The 20,102-nt window shown below is 39.8% G+C and overlaps 1 protein-coding gene across 1 annotated transcript; it reads right to left on the bottom strand.

The window, feature by feature from the left end:
- Positions 1 to 3,978: 3,978 nt before the first annotated feature.
- LOC128483282 (sulfotransferase 6B1-like) lies at positions 3,979 to 18,268 on the bottom strand. Its single transcript, XM_053459430.1, has 7 exons — positions 17,939 to 18,268; positions 11,730 to 11,839; positions 11,001 to 11,090; positions 7,328 to 7,454; positions 6,835 to 6,929; positions 5,705 to 5,861; positions 3,979 to 4,199 (listed from the first exon to the last, which is right to left on the bottom strand). The coding sequence occupies exons 1-7, from the start codon at positions 18,150 to 18,152 to the stop codon at positions 4,069 to 4,071; spliced, it is 924 nt and encodes a 307-aa protein (XP_053315405.1). The 5' UTR covers positions 18,153 to 18,268; the 3' UTR covers positions 3,979 to 4,068.
- Positions 18,269 to 20,102: the final 1,834 nt, after the last annotated feature.

Raw genomic sequence — 20,102 nt, 5'->3', positions numbered from 1 at the left:
CAGTAAATTTCAGCGTTGCTGGATGCCTCAACATTAAGACATTACAGCAAACACTGCTTAAGTGAAGAAAGTGATCAAATGCATGGGGGATTCATATGACCCTTTACTCGCCTCCCACTTATTAGCCTGCAAAATATGTGTTTGGCCGAACAAATCGCGTGCTATATTCTTTGGTGAGGCTGTATGGGATATTAAACTGTCCCTTTAAGTGGTATTTATTAAATTGGTTATGGTTATATCTTGCTCTCTCAACATCAGATCACTGAAAACAAGCATTTTGAGTGACAGAGGTGTGGCACATTTTTTTGGCCCACTTGCCTGGGCCAATTTTCATACTAATCCTTGCGAAGACAGACACTCCTACCATATAACAGAAAAGACTTTGATTAGTTTAGGGCACAGGGTGCCGCTATGTAGCTGATATACTTACTCCAGTTTTCCTGCTACATATCTTCTACTTAGTGTAGCTGGCGCTCTAGGGCTTAATACATTATGAGCTGTCTCAGATTTCCAACTATACATACTAGGCACATTCCTACAGCAGCATGTTCTTTTGGGCCCATGTTGGAGTTCTACCTACTTTACGCCAGTTAAACTTTAATCCGGATGTTTAGGTTTTTAAGGGCTCTCAAGGCTTTAAAACAACTAAGTCATAAAATAACGAAGGATCACAATCTTTCAATTCTTACAAGCATCTCTAATTACTGTAGAATCGCTTCATAAAAAATGATTTATAAAGGTTTCTCCCTTTCGTTTTATACCTTATAACTCATTTTATGTCTATATGCCTCCTAACGTTTAAGGTTGATGATTTATTACCATGAAAGAGGTCACTGCATTGGGACTGAGAATTAAATGTAAAGATGGAGAAATAAGAAAATGGGTTGAATTGAATTTGGGTATCAAATTGAGCATGGTGGGCAATTAAAATGTATTGCTGTGATTTCAGCACCAATGGCACCTACTATGATTTTGCACAGTGACACATTAACAAGGCTCTTGGCTCCCTCTAGAGTCAGCCTCAGGACACATACAACTTACAACATACACATAAATCTTGTGACCCCAGCCTGACTCCATGTGAGATGTCCTCACGATATATACGCACAGGAAAGGGGAGGAGTGCAATACCATTTAGATTGCATAGAAAATGAATGGTGCTGGTCCGGCGAGTGACTTGAAATGAACGCGCAAGTCATAACAGCTTTAGTTGTTCAGAGTCCTGTGCAGACCTCCCTTGTGGTGCCCCCATACCATGTCCTTAGACCAGAGTTCCTTTGTCCCTTTGTCCCAGATTCGATGCTAAGGACTTGCCATCTCTGTTCCAAAGAGCCTTCTTGTGCCATTTTTGCTCCAAACAGCCTCCGTGTGCCACATTTGCCCCAAACAGCCTGCCTATGCCACGTTTGCCCCAAGCAGCCTCCCTGTGCCATCTTTGCCCCCACTTAGACATCCTAGCTATCTCACACACATTCACAGATACTCATTCATTTACTCATTCACAGATACTCATTCACAGATACTCATTCATTCACTCAATCAAACATACTCGTTTTTACACCCTCCCCCACCCTCTTCACGAACTCTAGATTTGTCTGTGAAGCTCACACAGGCCAACGGCTTCCCTCTGCATTGCTTGCAACTTCTCTTTTACCGCCCAGGGGAAGCTAGAACGCAGAAGAGTCCTGCATCCTCCTTTGTGTTCCTGCAACTGCGCAAGTAATGCAGAGTTAAGCAGCAGGCCCATGGGGAAGTGATCGCAGTTTCAACACCTGGCACCTTGGTCACTGCAGACTTTTGCCCCCTGTTAAAGACAGCCCTGGCAACTTCTGATGTCCGACGTCACACGCTTTCTGTCCCCTTTCATTAAAAATATTCTAAACCTCTTACCTTTCATTACAAAGCGTTATTCTCCCTTAGACACAGTAGTGAAACACTATGTAATAGTAATAGTAAATGTAATTAAGGCAACACACAGCATGGTACGATTCTTAGAGTGCAATAGATTGCAAATTGATTGTAGGAGAGAACTCCTTTCCTTTTTTAAGGAATGTAAGTTTGATAACTTTGTCATTTTTGTCTGTAAGTGTGAGTCCTGAAGCAAATCTAATTAAGAGCTCATGTTAATTTCTAGTGGATCCATCCAATTATCCTGTTATAAATAAAAAAAGCTGGCCAGGTGTTGTTTTGTACCCCTAGCTTTAATATTGCCTTATCCTGGTTTAACCTGTTTTTAAATGGACACTTCAGCCATCAAATTCATCCCCAACCCCAAAATGCATTTCCTCCTCCCCCTGCCCTATTTTCCATATAGGGGAAGTCTTCAGCTGGATGCATCTCCTTGCACATCATATACTAACCCCTAGCCAGCTCCAATGCTGGCTTAGCAAAGTCTGGAGGCAGGGGTCTGTAAAAAGTACTCCCATGGATATCAATTAAATCACTTTACTTCTGCCTTGTCTGGATTTCCTTTTCCATAGCTTTTTCTGGAGCAGTTCTAAAACGGAGTGGAGCCTCCGAACATACCCTGTCCCCAATTTGAGCAATGGGGAGGTGCTTTCCCCGTGGTGTCCCCTGTGGGTCTGCCCTTTTGTGGAAATACTCCAAGAGGCCAAAATAATGCAGACAGATCCGCGAAGAAAGAGAAACGTTCCTGCACCTATCTTTCTCTGTTAATCCATCTGCATTACTCTGATCCAGGGCAATGTTTATTATGCATTAAAAAAGAGTGCTTTCTGCATATGTGCACCAGGGTCTTGTTAGAGCATTCACTGAGCAAGCGCTGGAGCTGACTGGTGGTGAGTATACAATGTATAAAATCAGGAAATAAAACACAAGATCCGCACTCAGTTTGATATTTAATGGAGTAAATCTGTGCTCATAAGACCAGACGGTATAGGTCAATTGAGGCTTAATGCATTTCGAGCTTATACTAGCTTTTACTCATAAGCTAAAGATAATATGCAGGAAGTGTACTTTATAGCAGTTCATTAATTGATCATGTGATATATTTAAATATATGATTAACACAGCTGATAATCAATATCTATAAAAAATGTAGGTGCAGGTGTAGGGAAAGAGCTTCCATGCATTTTAAATGAAATTAAGTGAAAACATTATATTGTGAGTATTAAAGTTCACATTGTAGCTTGAGTGTCCCTTTAATTAAAGGTTCTAAAGCACTTCTCCTGATGCCCACGGGGGGGGGCAGCATGGGCTATAGTGGGCCCTGACTGTTGTGCGGAGGAGGGGTAGGCTTTTTGGTGGGAATTTCGGGGGTGGAGTTGGGGGAAGATTATATAAGTGGCTGCTTTCCCGGGCTCAGGAACCATTTTTGTGGTTAGCTTACCTGGTTGCGTGTCCCACCCTCCCTCCCTTTTTCTTTTGTTTGTAGGTTTGTGTCGTTTGTCACAGTCTGTGGGACGGCAGCTTGCAAGGTATCCAGGGGGTTAATGTGGTGGTAAGTGAATGGTTGGTAACATCTGGTGGGAGGTTTTTGGCTGTCAGTGCTGGAACCTCAGGTCAGGGTGGGGGCATCTCGGTATGTCCCTTCCTTAAGTGGTATTTGGTTATGGTACCTGGATTACTTGGCAAGCTTGGGTGTTTTATTGTATATATTTACATGTTGGTGTTTTGAGTCATTGTCCTTGTTAACGCACCTATGTTTATTGTTTCAGGTGTTGGCGTGACAATGACTCTAATAAATAAAATTGGCTGTGGCCTTTTCTCACCCATTTATGGTGTGGTGTCATTATTGGGGGGTTTTTAAAGGGGAGTTAAGCCTAGCCCGGAGAATCGAAGCTACAACAGTCATGTGTGAGGTACACAATTCTTATGTTGTAACTTTTAGATGTATTCCCCTAAATATGATCAGTTGGGCTTCTTTACAACTATTGTTGATCATGGCGTGTGCAATGGTTACAGAAATCTTAATTGAATAAATATTTTAGGTTTTATTAAATAAAAAACACTCAAAGAAACAATAAAGTCATGTTTATTCAATAATAAAGCATATAGCAAACCCACAACACATTGTTTTACTTGAACAAAGGTCTCCATGGGTGAATTCTAGAACTTGCAGTATTTATTGTAATTCAGCTTCTCACCCAGAGTTGTTCCTGCAAGGGACGCCTCAAACTTTGAGTCCACCTCTTGGCTCTGTTCTTCAGTAAAATTGCTTTTCCAATCCCCAATTTCTCCTTTTAAAATATAAAAATAGCGTTCAATTACAAAAACTATCTTCACATAACATACTTTTATTCAACTTTTTTTCCAGTTTTATACAGAAACTCATTAATACTATTTTAGAATTCTAAGTTTGAGTTCTAGTTTAATTAACAATATTGCCTTCCCAAATAAATACAAACTATATGGGCAAAAGTATTGGGACACACCTCGAAAACAGAAGACCACATAAAATGACAGAGCAGACTTAGTGTGTAAGTCACCAACACTCTACACGCTAATTCTACAAACTTCCACTGGCATCAATATCAGCACAAAAACTGTGCAGCTGGTGCTTCATGGAATGGGTTTCCATGGCCAAGCAGCTGCATCCAAGCCTAACATCATCAGGTACAATGACAAGCTTTGGATCGAGTGGTGTAAAGCACGTCACCTCTGCAGCAGTAGAAATGTGTTCTGTGGAGTGATGAATCATGCTTCTCTGTTTGGCTGTCTGATGGGCGAGTCTGGGTTTCGCAGATACCAGGAGAACGTTGCCTGACTGCCTTGCGCCAACTGTAAAGTTTGGTTGAGGAGGGATAATGGTATGGGGCGGTTTGTCAGGGGTTGGTATGCTGAAGCATTAAGATTTCCCTTCGCTTACTTCAAGTGAAGGGAAATCTTAATGCTTCAGCATATCAAGACATTTTAGATAATTGTATGCTTCCAACTTTGTGGGAACAGTTTAGGGAAGGCCCTTTTCTATTCCAGCATGACTGCTCCCCAGTGCACAAAGCAAGGTCCATCAAGATATGGCTGGATGAGTTTGGTGTGGAAGAATTTGACTGGATTGTACAGAGCCCTAAGCTTACTAAAGGTTCATAAATGTGTTTTTTAAACTGAAATGGAAATAGGGAAGCTATTGGGATCTGTTGACAGAGTCAAGAGATGAGTCTAGTAGCCTGAGCTCAATCTGACATGTTTTAAAGGGGCAGGAAATGTATTTTACTCAGAACCACTGTAAATATTTTGGAGGTGACTGCTAGAGCTCAGTTACAGAAAAGTTAAAATAACAGGACTTTCCTTTCAATGCAGCATCTCATATATTCACTAGAACCAACTCATTTGCCAACTTAACCACATTCCAAGTCAACTTCAACAGTTTGAGGTTGAAATTGAAATCAAATGAACTTTGCTATTCGCAAACTGTTGTTATAAACTTAATTTGCAAAGAAGCTGGTAAAACAGGTCAGCTGTGAAAAATAACTCCTGCTATACAAAATCATCCCAGCGCCTCGGGGGGAGGTGACATGTCCCAGAATTGGTCAAACTGGCAATAAGTTAGTCTGAGCAACTTGACTAACAAACTAATCTATATGACAACGCGGAATAGTCTGATTGGTGAATATTTCTGAATGCTCCCAGGATTTTCTCAGCCATTTAAGTATTTATTGTTAAGTAAATCATACACAAGTTACGTATTCCCATGTTTTATTATCTTAGTAGCGAAGTAGCAATTAGGGCACTTTCTGTTGTTTACCTTTTCTGAACATGGCTTTAGCAAGCTTGCTGTTTGTTTCAGTGGCTTTTTCTTTCATAGATTTAAAGGTAGTCTTTTTTTCAACCAACTTAATTTGCTCCTTTGTCAAAGGGAGCCCTGTGAATTCACAAATCTTCTCCAACTGAACAGCAAAGTCCTTAAAAGGAAGACAAATTAGGAATTAATTATATACATTATGCACTTGTTGGTTTAATATGGTCATGATGCATTTTGTTAAATTTACTATTTTTTTCATAGGAGCTGAAGAAAAAGGAGCGCAAGGCATTAAAAGTTGAAAACAGGTTGTTAAATAAGAAAAATGTCTATCCCGAATCTGAGACAAGAACCAGAACCGTTTAAGGTTGGAGCCTTTATATGAGGAAAAACTAGATAGGCCGAATGGTTATCGGTATCCTATGGCAATGTCCCCAAGCTGTGACATTACTGATTTCCCTATGGACCATGAAGCCCAGCATAGATCTTCTGATCAAACCCTTTCATATAGGGGATCAGTCATATGACTGATGCATTGCAGAATCCATTAATACCAAATCTATTTTACTAATACTTTGGAGCAGTTTAGAGCTACAATTTGGGAACATATTTTTTTTTTTTACAAATAGTTTGTATTTAAATAAAGTAATAAGGTATCCTTGTCTTTAAAGCTCCTGGCTAATCCCCTTTTATTCAATGCAGGGTAGGCTTCCAGGGCAGCTCTTCCAGAAACAGATTTAACATAGACAAAGTCAGATTAAGGCACTTGGGGCTCCAGAGTACTTATACCTATACACAATGTAACATGACCCCACAGTAAAAGTGAGGCTGCTCGTAAAAATGTGTGCATACAGCGAGGAAGAAGGCTCCCGGGAAGGTAAAGGGGAAAGCGAGTGAGAGGGTAAGGGTGTTAGGGAAGGAGTATGTATATATATGTGTGTACATGTTTGTTAGAGTGAGGGTGTGTTAGCATGAGTGTGCATATGTAAGTGTGTGTTAAAGGGTTTATATTTGTTTTATATTTTGTTTTTATTTCTCTTTTGCAGTAGTTGTGCTTTATTTTAATCATTTTTGCCCTGAAAATACTTTCACAAGTATTAAAAAAACGTTCCTAATGAGCTAGTTGAGGATCTTACCTCTTTCATTTCTTCAAATGTAACTGTCATTATATTCAATTCATCCAGCTTCTTGTTCCAGCCCAACAGATATTCAAAATATGATCCATAACACACTATAAAGAGAGATCTCACCATTTTATTAAACAGTCACAATAACTATTACCTTTTTAATCTTTTCTCTATGTTTAACAAATTTGCATCTATGATTGCTGCATTAGAAATACAATCCCTACTATTGTTGAAAACCTAAACCTTTACCAATAAATGTGGTGTTCTTCCAGACCCATGAAAACCTTATCAAACCAAATTTGCAAAAAAATAAAAAAATCATTTATTATATTTTTAATACATTTTACTATTTATTATATTTTGTAACAACCAGTTTACTGTGTGATAACATATTCTAGTGGATGTGATCTAAATACTGCTATAGGTCATGGTGGCTACCCTCTTGTAGAATCTACTGTTTAACCAAAATGGAATGTATTATTGGAAATATGATCAACTCTACCATTTCCACTGATATAATCTTTAAAAAACAAGTCCCAGGAACTGTAAGTGGGAAGCACGGGATTATTATTGTAGAAATGGTAAAATGAAACAGCTGTGTCTTTTGGATTCCGAAGGATCAGCAGGATCTGAAAAAAAAAAATCTAAATTAAAAAAGATCACAAATTGTATTTATAAACTGCATAACTAATGGTGTTATCAAAGTATTGCTAAATTATAACCTTGCATTCAAGCACCTCTAATGCACCCCTCAGCAATTGGGTTCATAATTATACCCAGTAGTGGCATAATGGTGTATTTTCCTAACACTACACTTATGGGTAGCACTACCATGTAAGTAGAATAAGCAGCTACCTAGGGTTCCCACATGTGTAAGAGGCCCTTCAGATGATATAAAAAGTGAAGCACTTTTGGTATTGGGACAATTTGCAGATATTCTTGGTTCTTTTGGATGTATGTAAAGGTCAGGGGCGTAGGAACCGGGGGGGACGGGGGGGACAGATCCCCCCCAGGAAATCATGCGGGGGGGACCGATAATAGAGAAATCCCCCCCCCAAGGGCTGTGTGAGGTAAGTGCCCTCGGTGCACAGCTGCCCGATCAGCAGCTGCAGCCAGGGGCGTAGGAACCGGGGGGGACGGGGGGGACAGATCCCCCCCAGGAAATCATGCGGGGGGGACCGATAATAGAGAAATCCCCCCCAGGGCTGTGTGAGGTAAGTGCCCTCGGTGCACAGCTGCCCGATCAGCAGCTGCAGCGTGCAGGACTGGTTGGGGAGATCACGGATTTCCCTAACCAGTCCAACATTAAGGGCACACTTACCGGTGTGATCTCTGTCACTGAGCGCCGGGCGATGGGATATGACGTTTATATCCCAGCCCCGGCGCTCAGCATAAACAGCTGTGCGCAACAGCACTGCACTAGAGCGGCAAACCACCAGAAGGGAAGGAGGAAGAGAAAGCAGAAAGGAAGAAGAGAAAGAAGAGAAAGGTAAGAGATGTGAAGAATGAAGGGAGGGGGTCTGATGTGCAAAACGAGGGGGGGTATGATGTCCAAAACGAGGGGGGGGGTCTGATGTGCAAAACGAGGGGGGGTCTGATGTGCAAAACGAGGGGGGGTCTGATGTGCAAAACGAGGGGCAGGGTCTGATGTGCAAAACGAGGGGGGTCTGATGTGCAAAACGAAGGGGGTCTGATGTGCAAAACGAGGGGGGTGTCTGATGTGCAAAACGAGGGGGGTGTCTGATGTGCAAAACGAGGGGGGGTCTGATGTGCAAAACGAGGGGGGGTCTGATGTGCAAATCGAGGGGGGTTTTGATGTGCAAAACGAGAGGGGTTTTGATGTGCAAAACGAGAGGGGGTCTGATGTGCAAAACGAGAGGGGGTCTGATGTGCAAAACGAGGGGGGGTCTGATGTGCAAAATGAGGGGGGGTCTGGTGGTAGATATGTGTGTGTGCATATATATATGGTGAGGCATGTATACGGGCAATGTCTATGAATGTGTATGGGCACCTGGGCAGGCATATGTGTGTGTGTATAGGGCAGGTGTGTATATGTGTGTGTATGGGCACGCGCATATAAGGGCAGTGTATGTGCATACGTGTGTATGGGCAGTGTATGTGCATACGTGTGTATGGGCAGTGTATGTGCATACGTGTGTATGGGCAGTGTATATGTGTACGTGTGTATGGGCAGTGTATATGTGTACGTGTGTATGGGCAGTGTATATGTGTACGTCTGTATAGGCAGTGTATATGTGTACGTGTGTATGGGCAGTGTATGTGTGTATGGGCAGTGTATGTGTGTATGGGCAGTGTATATGTGTACGTGTGTATGGGCAGTGTATATGTGTATGGGTACGTCTGTATGGGCAGTGTATATGGGTACGTGTGTATGGGCAGTGTATATGGGTACGTGTGTATGGGCAGTGTATATGTGTATGTGTGTATGGGCAGTGTATATGTGTACGTGTGTATGGGCAGTGTATATGTGTACGTGTGTATGGGCAGTGTATATGTGTGTATATTAGGAGTGTATTTGTCTTATAGTGTATACGTCTGTGTAAGTATGTGCAAGGGCAGTGTATATTTATGGGGAGGCATGTGTGTGTGTGAGCAGTTTATGTATGTTTGGGCAGGCGTGTATAAGGGTAGTGCATATGTGTGAGTACTGGCAAGTGTGTATGTGCAGGCAATTGCAGCGTATATATGTGTTTTTGTGGGCAGGCATGCGTAATAGCAGTGCATATGTGTGTGTATGAGCAGGCATGTGGTACTTAAAGGAAAGAGAATGATTCCCTGTAACACATGTTTAACTCAGGGGCGCCTAGGGTTAAATCCAGGCCTATTTCTGGTTAAAATGAGTGTGTGTGTGTCACTGTATGTAGCATTTGGACACAAGAGAATATTGCGGGGTGCTACTTGGTCTAGGGCATTACTAATACAAAGCGCCACGTGTTAAATCTAGGGGTAGGCAGAGTAAGTGAAGGATGTGTTTGAATGTGTTATTCAAGTGTTTAAGTGTATGGATATGTTCCTGTGTGCATGACGTGTTAAGAGTCTTAGATGGATCCTTCAATACATCATAGTAGTCTCTGTGGCCGTGTCCAGTGGGGTCCATCTGTGGTTGTAAGATTTTTCTGTTTCTGTGGGAATTTTCTCCCATTCATCTAGTAGAACGTTTTATGAGCTGAAGGTGATATACCAAGACATTTTGGACAGCACTATGCTGTCATAAAAGTCCCTGTTGGTGAAATGGTCAGGTATGCCCTACCAGTAAAAATGCTATCCCCCCAGATTTTTAGGGGTTCCTACGCCCATGGTAAAGGTGAGTGCTCTATGGATGCCATAGCTTCTGTACAGGGCTAGGGTTTAAAGTTGGTCTTGGCACTTGAAGACCAGCGATTGATAAATTACATACATCCAGCCTAGTATTTCTCCAGTTTGGGCCTGCTTCTGCAGGGACAAGTTGCAGTTCTATTTATTTTTAGCTCCAGGCTTAGACTCCAGTATGTGTATTGTACTTAACCCCGTGGAAAGCAACAAATGTGTTTTTCTGTGTCTTCTCATCCAGAACAAGATTAGCTGTTAGGCAGCTGCTTAGTGACCCTGTCAGTGTTTGGCCATGCAGCAGATGGGAGCTAAGGAGACCCACCAAGTGAGGTCTGTGTTTTCAGTCATAAACTTGAAAATATAAAAACATTATAGGGTCTATTCACTAAGCAAAGAGTTGGAATAATAGACGGTGCACCCACTGTAGACCCTATTATTCCAACCCTTTCACAACTATAAATATATTAGGAAATGAGTGGGAATGGAGGGCTAGGCAAGTGTTTTTATTTGTACATCACAAACACTGATCCTCATCTACAGGATCAATAGAATATTTTATATAGTACTGAACTTTGTATTAATTTTCATTTTTACAAAACATCACATTTTTCAATTTAACGTTTAAAATGATTGTATTCTATGTTAATCTTTAGAAAGGAACTTTTGAGATACAGTGCAAATGTATTGTGCTTAAAAGAGCAGTTTTTTTTAACATTTTGCAAAATTGCAAATAGTCAAGTCTTGTTGCCTGCGTTGAAAATCATTTTTAAACATTAGATAAGTTAGGAGATAATGTAAAATGTTTACAATTACTTCAAATTCATTTGAAAAACATTCACACTTACTTTTGATTTCTTCTCAAAAAATGACCGTGGCATGTTATCATAATTTAGATGTGTTGACAAGATCCTTGGTGAAGGTTTTTCTTTTAAGTGCTTGCAGGAGAAAAACATTGGAAGTATCAGACAAGACCTATTGTTTCTTAGATCCTTCAAAACATGTTTGTCATACCGAGGGTATGTAATCCAAAGGGTTGTTCAAATAAGCATCAAAAATTGTTGAACCATAGCTCTCTACATCTTAGTAAAAATCTAGCTTGAACACTATCCCTTCTCGGTCTTTAGTGAAAAGACCTCAGAGAGGTGGACAGTGAAAATTGTTTACTGGATGTAGAGGGCATTTTAGATCCAGACAGGAGTTATATTAGTTTAAAAAGGGTAAATATAGGGATAATGGCAAGTGTTTCAAGCAATCAAATGGATAGATGTGTACTACCAACTTCCATAATGTAGTTGGTATAGTTGGCAGCCTTGAACAGGTGACCATTGTCTACTATTTTAAAAAATGATTCTGTACATGACTCTAGAACTACAAAATATCCAGTGAAGACACTAAAGAGGGATATTCTCAAAGGTATTACAATAGCCAAAGCGTGTGATATGTGATACAGATATACACTAGATACAAAAAACTTTAGGGCCCAGAGCAGAGCATAAGTATCACATCATACGACCTACATTTCATGACAATAGCAAAGACAGCACTCCTTGAACTTTATATCAATTTTCACTCACCTCTACTTTCTCTGGTTTACCAAATTCAAGTATTAATGCATCCACCAATGGTTCTCTTTGGTGAGTTAAATGAACCACCTCATGTAGAACCTGGCATACCCAATTAGTTCCTAAAAAAACATAAATAAGTAAACATAATCTTGGTCTGAAGACAACATGAAAGACAACAGGAAATGTGAGGTAGTATCCAAATGATTTGGTTTTCTAGAAACAGACATTCAAAATGTGAACATTTTGTTAAGGCCACCGTGAGTGCACCTCAAACATTCCATGTACATAGTACGAGGAAGTAGAGATACAGTACTAAAGAGGGAATGTCCTCTTTGATATCGACCATTATCATGGTCCAAAAATATTACATTAATATCTCTTAGTTTTGTAAAGTGTTTTCTTTCCAGAGAAACGTGGTGCGTTAGTGTGAGGAAACAAATACAGAGCAAACTATTCTAAGACATTTATGGAGGATAAAACAGAAAGTTAATATGAGCTCACTCAAATTTTTTTCAGCATATCATTTTTTTTTTCTTTAAGTTTCTTTTTGGACTTAATTTTCCATATATATTTATTTATGGGTTGGACAGTTATGGGAAATTAGATTACCGTTTAATCTCGTAATAACACACTATTTTCTTCTTTCAACAGAATATAAACAAATTGCTCAATGTTTGCTCTCCTTAAATGAACAGTTTGACACTGAGCACATAAAAAGACAATAAACCAAAGCCTGTGATATAAAACAGGCGATGTGGACGCAGAAATCACAAAAATGATCACTGAGGTAACCCGCTAGCATCAAGACCTTCTATGAGGGACAGCGTCAAACACCTTTTATGCCACCTCTGCCCCGTATTTAATTTCTTAAACACTAATCTCGAGCATGGGAGGGAAGGGCAGAGACTGTAGTAGGATCTGCCTATGTTTGTACTGATTGCTTCACTTTAACAGCGTGTATGGGAATTGGATTTTAAATACTGTATAAGCCCCAATCTGTGTAATGTAATGGCGTTGATATATTTTTTTTATCGTTTCAGTAATCATGAATAATTATGATTCATAATGAAAATATAGCATCAAAATAAAATATAAAGTACAAGACATATCATATATGTGATGTATTAAGGGTTGAAAACAATGTCTCCACCACCGCACACCACATGCACTTGTCAACACAAGATAGAACCTCATAGTGCCACCTCCTACTAGCTCAGAGCCCTAGACAGCCAGTTAGTTTGTCTAAATTCCCTGTATGCACCAGGATTACAAACCTCGTTATAAGTTAAAAAGAAAAACTACATGAATTTGTGTATTTTCTCTACCCAATTAACTATGTGGATATATTTACATATATATAGTCATAATCGGTTCATTTAGCAACAGGGGTGCATAGCTCCAGTCCTTGAGCGCCAAGAGCAGGCCAACACGTTTGGGTATGTCTAAACTCATTAAACTACTTGTTTTTCAGCCAAGGATACACATAATTGACTTCCTATGTAATCAATAGTCGAATTATCCACTTCTTGACTCACTCATCAGACTTTGGATAGGTTATAATCAACAAACCATCTTCTCTGGCTTCCAAGGATTCCAAAGCTTGGAATGTCTCTTTACTGCAGACATAAGTGGGGTACAAAATTCCCTTATAATCGAACAACAGCTCATCAGCTGATTTGTTGCCAGCTTCTCCTTCTGCTTGTGCAGTGGTTTCCCGCAATATATCCCGTTAGGTTATAGGTTTCTGTTCATAGTTTGACATCTTTCTGCAGTAATGTGACAGTATTACAAGCAGTTGTAGTCGTTGTATGTTGCTGGATTATATGGGGGCATCTATTTATAGGTTCTTCTTAAACTGCAGTCCCAGTGAAATGTAATTTTCATTTGCTACAAACAAAACAGTAGTGATATCCTAACACAGTCTTCTAAAATTCTGAAATTACACCGCGATTTCCTCAAAATGATGCACTTAGTATACCAGCCTCCAACACCTTATGTGGTGACAGAACATCTACAACTCTATATTATAAGTTATTATATAATAAGAAGACCTCTGATGAAGCTGCAAAACACTCAAACACATTTCAGTCAGGTCGGGGGTTCCTTTATGGGGAAAAATGAGTAGAATACATACCAAACATGCTTTCTTCATTTTAATTTTGGTATACTATGCTTGGGATTTAATTTCTATTTAATGTGATTCTGTGTCAGTGTGTCATGTGGCATGTGCATGTTTTTTTCTCTGCCAATAGGGATAGGAAGTCCATAGAAGTTACTGGAACAGAGAGAACAGTAACTGGGTCATGTAGTGTAAATGATGACAGTACAAGCTATTAGTATATAGAAGACATGTTCAGAAAATAGAAGGCAGGAAACCAAACCCAAATAGGAAACAAGTCCAATAAAAATAAACCATAGAGTTGCATCTAAACCAAACAACATCCATAACATCTCCCTCTTTTAGTGTTAGAGTCCAAATATATGTACTTGTAATAACATATTCTGCAGGTTAAGTCTCTCAAGTGGTTGTGAATGTTTGCCTATATGAATGAATGAAAGACTGGTGTGGGTTGTACAAGGAGTTTCTTGGCCCTCTCTGAGGTTTCTGGGCTCTTCACACCACTTGGTGGCATGCTTTGTGCATGACTGCTGTCAGGTATACCTGCTTGCTCAGGACTTTCGTTAATACTAGTCTGTGGCATCACATCTATACACTCCTTACTGCCGACAAGTGAATGTGTCCTTGTAATACAAATGGTGTCTGGCCTGTCAACTGTATATTGTGAATCAGGCTGCTAGGACACTTGAAGATCCACACGATTGCGGTGGTAGAGAGTTCCTTCGGCGTCCACAAGATAAGTGTGGTGCAACAAAATAAGAGTGTGGTGCTATAAGTACCTATTCTCCCACGACTTGTTCTAGCTGTAGGCAGCGGTTTCATACACATTCTTCACCAATATTCAATTCCAACAAACCGTTAGCAGATCTGTTGTATTGTGCCTTGAGCAGTTGCCTCTTAACCCCTTAAGGACAATGGGCGGTCCCTAAACCAATTAAAAACAAAGCATTTTGAGTCCGTACATGTACGGGTTTTGTCATTAAGGGGTTAAATTGTAACTTTTCTGGTATACCCTGTATCACAGAGCATTCAAGTGGCTTGTTAGCTACTGGCAAGTTGGTCTTTAATCTGGTTGACATCAGTCTCTGTGCCAGACTACTATCCATGGCCTCCATTAGCCAATGTAATAAAACGGGCTTTCACCATAACTTTTTGCTTTTTTGCATGAATTCTTCACTATATTCACAGCGGATTCAGCCTTGCAGCTTGTGGATAACACGGTGAAGACGTTACATGCTCAAACTCCCATTCCGTAGCAAATTTTTGTTAGTTGCAAACTGAGCTCCATTATCAGAGATCACTTTATCTGGTTGGCTATAAAGTGAGGATTACACCACTTAACTGAAGTATCAGTGTATAAGTCAGGAAGCAGTTATATTTCCCACAAGTTTGGTTGGGAGTGCACAAAAGAAGCTTCTTGAATATGGCTATTAGTAGTTTGTGATCAGTTTCAGCTTTTAACTTTAAGCATAATTTTGCTCTGGACGGCAATACTTCTTGCAATAGACGGTATCATAGACTATTTTTCCTTAAGTCAATTTATATTGTAACATCCTAGTATTTCAGCACCAGGGAAGCTGTGACAAATCATTTTATTTTCATCCACTGCCTGGTCATGCTTGGGAAGCCAATGCCAAACTGCATCTTTGTGGACAAAGCCAATTAAGTGCTGTACTACTTTGGTGTCACCAGGATGTGGTCCACAATGGCTGTAGTCTTGTCCTGGTCAGCTTCTAAGCTTTCTGAGGACAGGATATGTCTATGGATGCTGATTTTGGTGCTTTGAATTGAAATTTCTTTACACTTGAGTCTCAGCATCACCTGCCTGCAACAATCCAATAGCACAACTAGCTTCTCATTGTGATCATGCTCAGTTTCTCATATGTATTACCACAGTCATTTACAAGAATGTAATCAGCTATGGCTCAATTCTGTGTTGTCAACTTAACAATGCATTCTGCTTTCATTAATACACCTCTGGTGCTACAGAGATTCCAAATAGCAGCTTAAGCCGTCTCTGCCCCAGGGAGTCCAGAACGTGGTCATGTTGCTAATCTTTTCATCCAGTTTGCACTGTATAAAAACCTGTGCTTTGGGTAGTTTGCACAAAACATCCTCATGGGTTGGTATTATGTTGTGTGACCTTCTCAAAGCCATGTTCAGAAACTTCAGATCAATGCAAATTCTAATCTTCCCGGGTTTCTTAATAACTACCATGTTGCTTATCAAATCAGCTAGCACTGACACTGCAGTAAGATATCTGTCAGCTTCATACTTATCGGATTGGACTTTGACTTGTGGATTAATGGCTGGCACATTGAGTGGGGCACATTGTACTGGCGTAATGATAAGAGCAAGAGTACAGCTGGCAGGTTTGGCAAATATTATTCAAACTATATTTTGGCCTTAGATTGTACAGTATCAATGCATTCTTTTGACAAAATCTTGTTGGTGCTAATCAGCTGTGCATCCTCAGGGTCAGACAGTTGTTTAATTGTGTGACCTTCCTTTTTTTCTTGACAAACTCAAAATGCTAGCTAAGCCCATGGCAAGTAGCAGATGATCAAGTGTGGTCATGGACATTCCCACTACTTTGACTAAGCAAAGCCCAGTCTATGGCAGGGGCCTCTTCACACACAGGCCTTGGATAAATCCTTATTTTGAGCCACATCTCCCACATGCAAAGTAAACAAGAACACTTCACTGAAGCACAAAAAGAAATTATATAAGGTAGAATTACTGGTCTTTTGTAAACCTTTCAATAAACAAACCTTTGAGGTTCATTTATTTTCTTTTTGGCTCTTGATGTTGTACAGTATCCTTGAAGACTAGCACTGTGCATAAGTAAAAGAAAAATAGCAAGAACAGACTACTTATTAACCATAACATTTCAAGTGTATATCACACACCTCACTGGCACCCAATGGCTTCTTCTGTTAATGTTCTTATGAATGTGTATGTCAGCATTTAGTGAAAGAGTTTGGTTATTGGTGTTTGATGTTAACATGTGTGTAGAAGATAAATGCTAACGCCATATTGTAATAAATACACCATACCCACTAACACCGCACTCTTATACACATACACACACTGGCGAAGTCTATATATTGATATAAAAACAAATGTTACAGTGTGCCTTTACTGCTGTGCCTCTGCTTATCTTTGGCCATTGTGAATCTCGCACCCTGTGCTTTCCTGCTTTACCACACCCCACAGGACAGCATAGGGTGCCTGATGCACAATGGCAGCGTTGGCCAGTTTTTGCCTTCTTGTCTTCCCAAACCCGCCACTGTGACCGGGTTTTGTCAAAGCCTAATATACAGTATAATATGGAGGGAGCCTCTAATCACAGGTGTGCACCAGGGCCCCACCTGACCTTGATCGGCCCCTGTATGAGTCTGTGCTGCATTGGATCAGGTAACATACATAACTGCTGTAGAGTTGGCTCCTCTCTGATGTGTCTCACAGTTCCTCACATTGATCGAGGAGTTCACAGGCAGCACATTTTATGATGGCAGTGAAGGAGCTCAGGCCCACCTCCAGCCACACATTCCAAAACAAGTGTCCAGATTTGGACACCTGAAATATTGGGGGTATGCTGCACTGATAAATACTGTATTGTTTTGACATTAAAAAGCAGGGGTAACAGACAGCCCTGTTTTAAGAGTCCTCTGAAGCTTTTTTAAGACTAAAAGTAAAGTATTTGTCAACAGTAATCTGCCCTTTCATGTACAAATATCTAACCTAAATTATTTCTTATTATTATTATCATTATTTATTTATTAATATTATTAATACTAATTCCACATTTAATTGAAGCATTCTTTTTGTACCTAGTTTTGTACCTAACATTTCACGCTCGTACATATTTAACTGGAATCAAGTTTAAAGATATATTTGTGTCAGCAAGATGTCGACACTAAAATGTAAGAGAGCAAAAATTAATAGGCAATTTTTTACATTAATACTAAAAAGAAAAGAATTGCGATTTACAGAATATGATGGCTCCCTGTTAAAGAAGTGGACCTAATGGAATTAAAGTCAATTCAACTTTATACTCAGTTCGCAGCTATCCATGGCAAGAATTTTTTCTACTCACCAGATTTTGGATATGTTACAATAAGCAAGTCATCTTCTCTGGCTTCCAACAATTGAAGAGCTTGCAATGTTTCCTTACTAGTTACAGAACAGGGATATAGAACCCCTTTATAACTAAACAGTGATTGATCAGGTGTTTTCTTGTTTGCATCCTCAGCTTGAGCTTCTAGCAGTTTACCCTGTCCTGTTCTAGTGTTCTGTCCAGAATTAGACATCTTTCTTCAGTCCTTGAGTTTTGGGATCTCTATAACTTGCTTGATGATTACCACTTTTTTATATAAGAGTAGAAGTAGGGTGTGTTTATAAACTGTGCCAAAGCACACAGTTAACTAATTGTTCAAGCATTCACCAACTACTATAATTCTTATTGCATTGGGACAGAAATGTTCATCTCTGAACGTAGACACAAAAATAATAATAATAACACAAATATGGCTTTATCATCCTAATGTGATGCTTGGCCTCACTGTTGGCTAAAACTGTACAACAGAACCAATGTATCTGTTTTGCTGTGTTTAAAAGTAAAGTGGCTATTCCCAGTTGTAGTTATACTTTGTTCAACTGTTTAATAATTAACAGGTGTTGCGTAACACCATATCAGTTAAGAGGACAAAGGTAAAGGCTACAAACCACTTATGAAGCTAGCAAAGGTAATTTGATTAAGTTTCTCTTACAAGAAAATATATATATTCTTCATTTTACACGCATGGTTTTGTGTGTGTGCATGTGTGTGTATATATATATATATATATATATATATATATATATATATATATATATATATATATATATATTGGAAAAACATTGGTCACAATCAAAAATGTTCGACAATGTTTTTTTATCTTTAAGTGCTAGTAAAGCTTGTCCCGTCCTCTAAGAAAACATTTAAGCAAATGTTTATTGTGTGAAACATTATTATTTTGGCAATCATTATCTAAAGGGATTCCGTAAAAAAACAAAGTCAACGGTACTAATGCTAGCAGTGTCCAAAACACGTTCCTATAGCTTCACTTTTGACCGCGCGGTTCCAACAATGGGTTTTTGAATACTGCTGATGCATGTATTGGCTCTACTGACTGAGAAAGTAAGAAGACATGTGGCAGAAAAAGATAAGCAGCTAAGCAACTCTGCCTTTTTTTTTTTTTTTACTAAGCCCCTAAAGTTAACGATTTTGAAAACCATACTTTTTAATACGATTAAGGGTTACTTAATTGTCCTGGTGAATGCAGGCAAATGAGACTATAAAGAAATTGTCCTTGAACTGCTCTGCAAGTAATTGTTTTTTTTCTGTATTGCACTTGCAATGAAACATGTAGTCACTACAGCACCCAGAGTAAAGAGGCATTTGATCAATGTTTACACCATGACTGGATCCTTGTGTTGTTTTATATAAATATACTAATACATCAAATTTCTTATCTCAGCTTGTTTGTTCTAAGAAATACATTCATACATCACAAATACCGGTAAGTAATGTAAACAATTGACGTACAAGTGGTACCAATAAGAGAGCAGATTTTCCCCATATTTTCGTATTGGGAACAATACTTAATTTATGCATTTAGGATACTTTCAATCCAACAGTTTAATTCTACCTCTCCCCATCTGATAACATGGATGTGTAAGGGGGAAGCATGGCACAGGGAGGCTGTTTGAAGAAAATATGCAACAGAGAGGCTGTTTGGGGGGCAAATATGGTAAGTCCTATGCTTCTATTCTGGGTTCTAGGCAGGTCCTGTGAATGCAAACGGTGTGCCAGGGCTGACATGATACTTGGGGGGGGGCTGACTGGCATTAATACACAATGTGGGGCTGGCTGGGGCAATACACAGGGGTGTGCTTGTATTAATTCACAAGAGGGTGCTGGCTGGGGAACATCACATAAATCAATACTAAGGAGGGCTGGGTGGTGGGCTAAATATACAATATAGAGCTGACTGGGGGCACTACACAAGGGTGTGGGGCAATGAGGCATTAATTCACAAGGGGAGCTGGCTGGGGTCATCACATAAAGTAATACTAAAGGGAGGGCTGTCTGGTGGGATAAATACACAATGTGGAGCTGTCTGGTGAGATAAATGTGCAATGTGGGGCTGGCTGGGGGCAAAACACAAGTGGGCAAAAACACAAAAGGGGGTCAACAGCAAAGCAGCGTTGTAGCTTAG

This window comes from Spea bombifrons, chromosome 3, assembly GCF_027358695.1.
Source record: "Spea bombifrons isolate aSpeBom1 chromosome 3, aSpeBom1.2.pri, whole genome shotgun sequence".
Lineage (NCBI taxonomy): Eukaryota > Metazoa > Chordata > Amphibia > Anura > Pelobatidae > Spea > Spea bombifrons.
The sequence above is the reverse complement of the archived record's forward strand: the minus strand, read 5'-3'. Positions and strand labels throughout refer to the sequence as shown.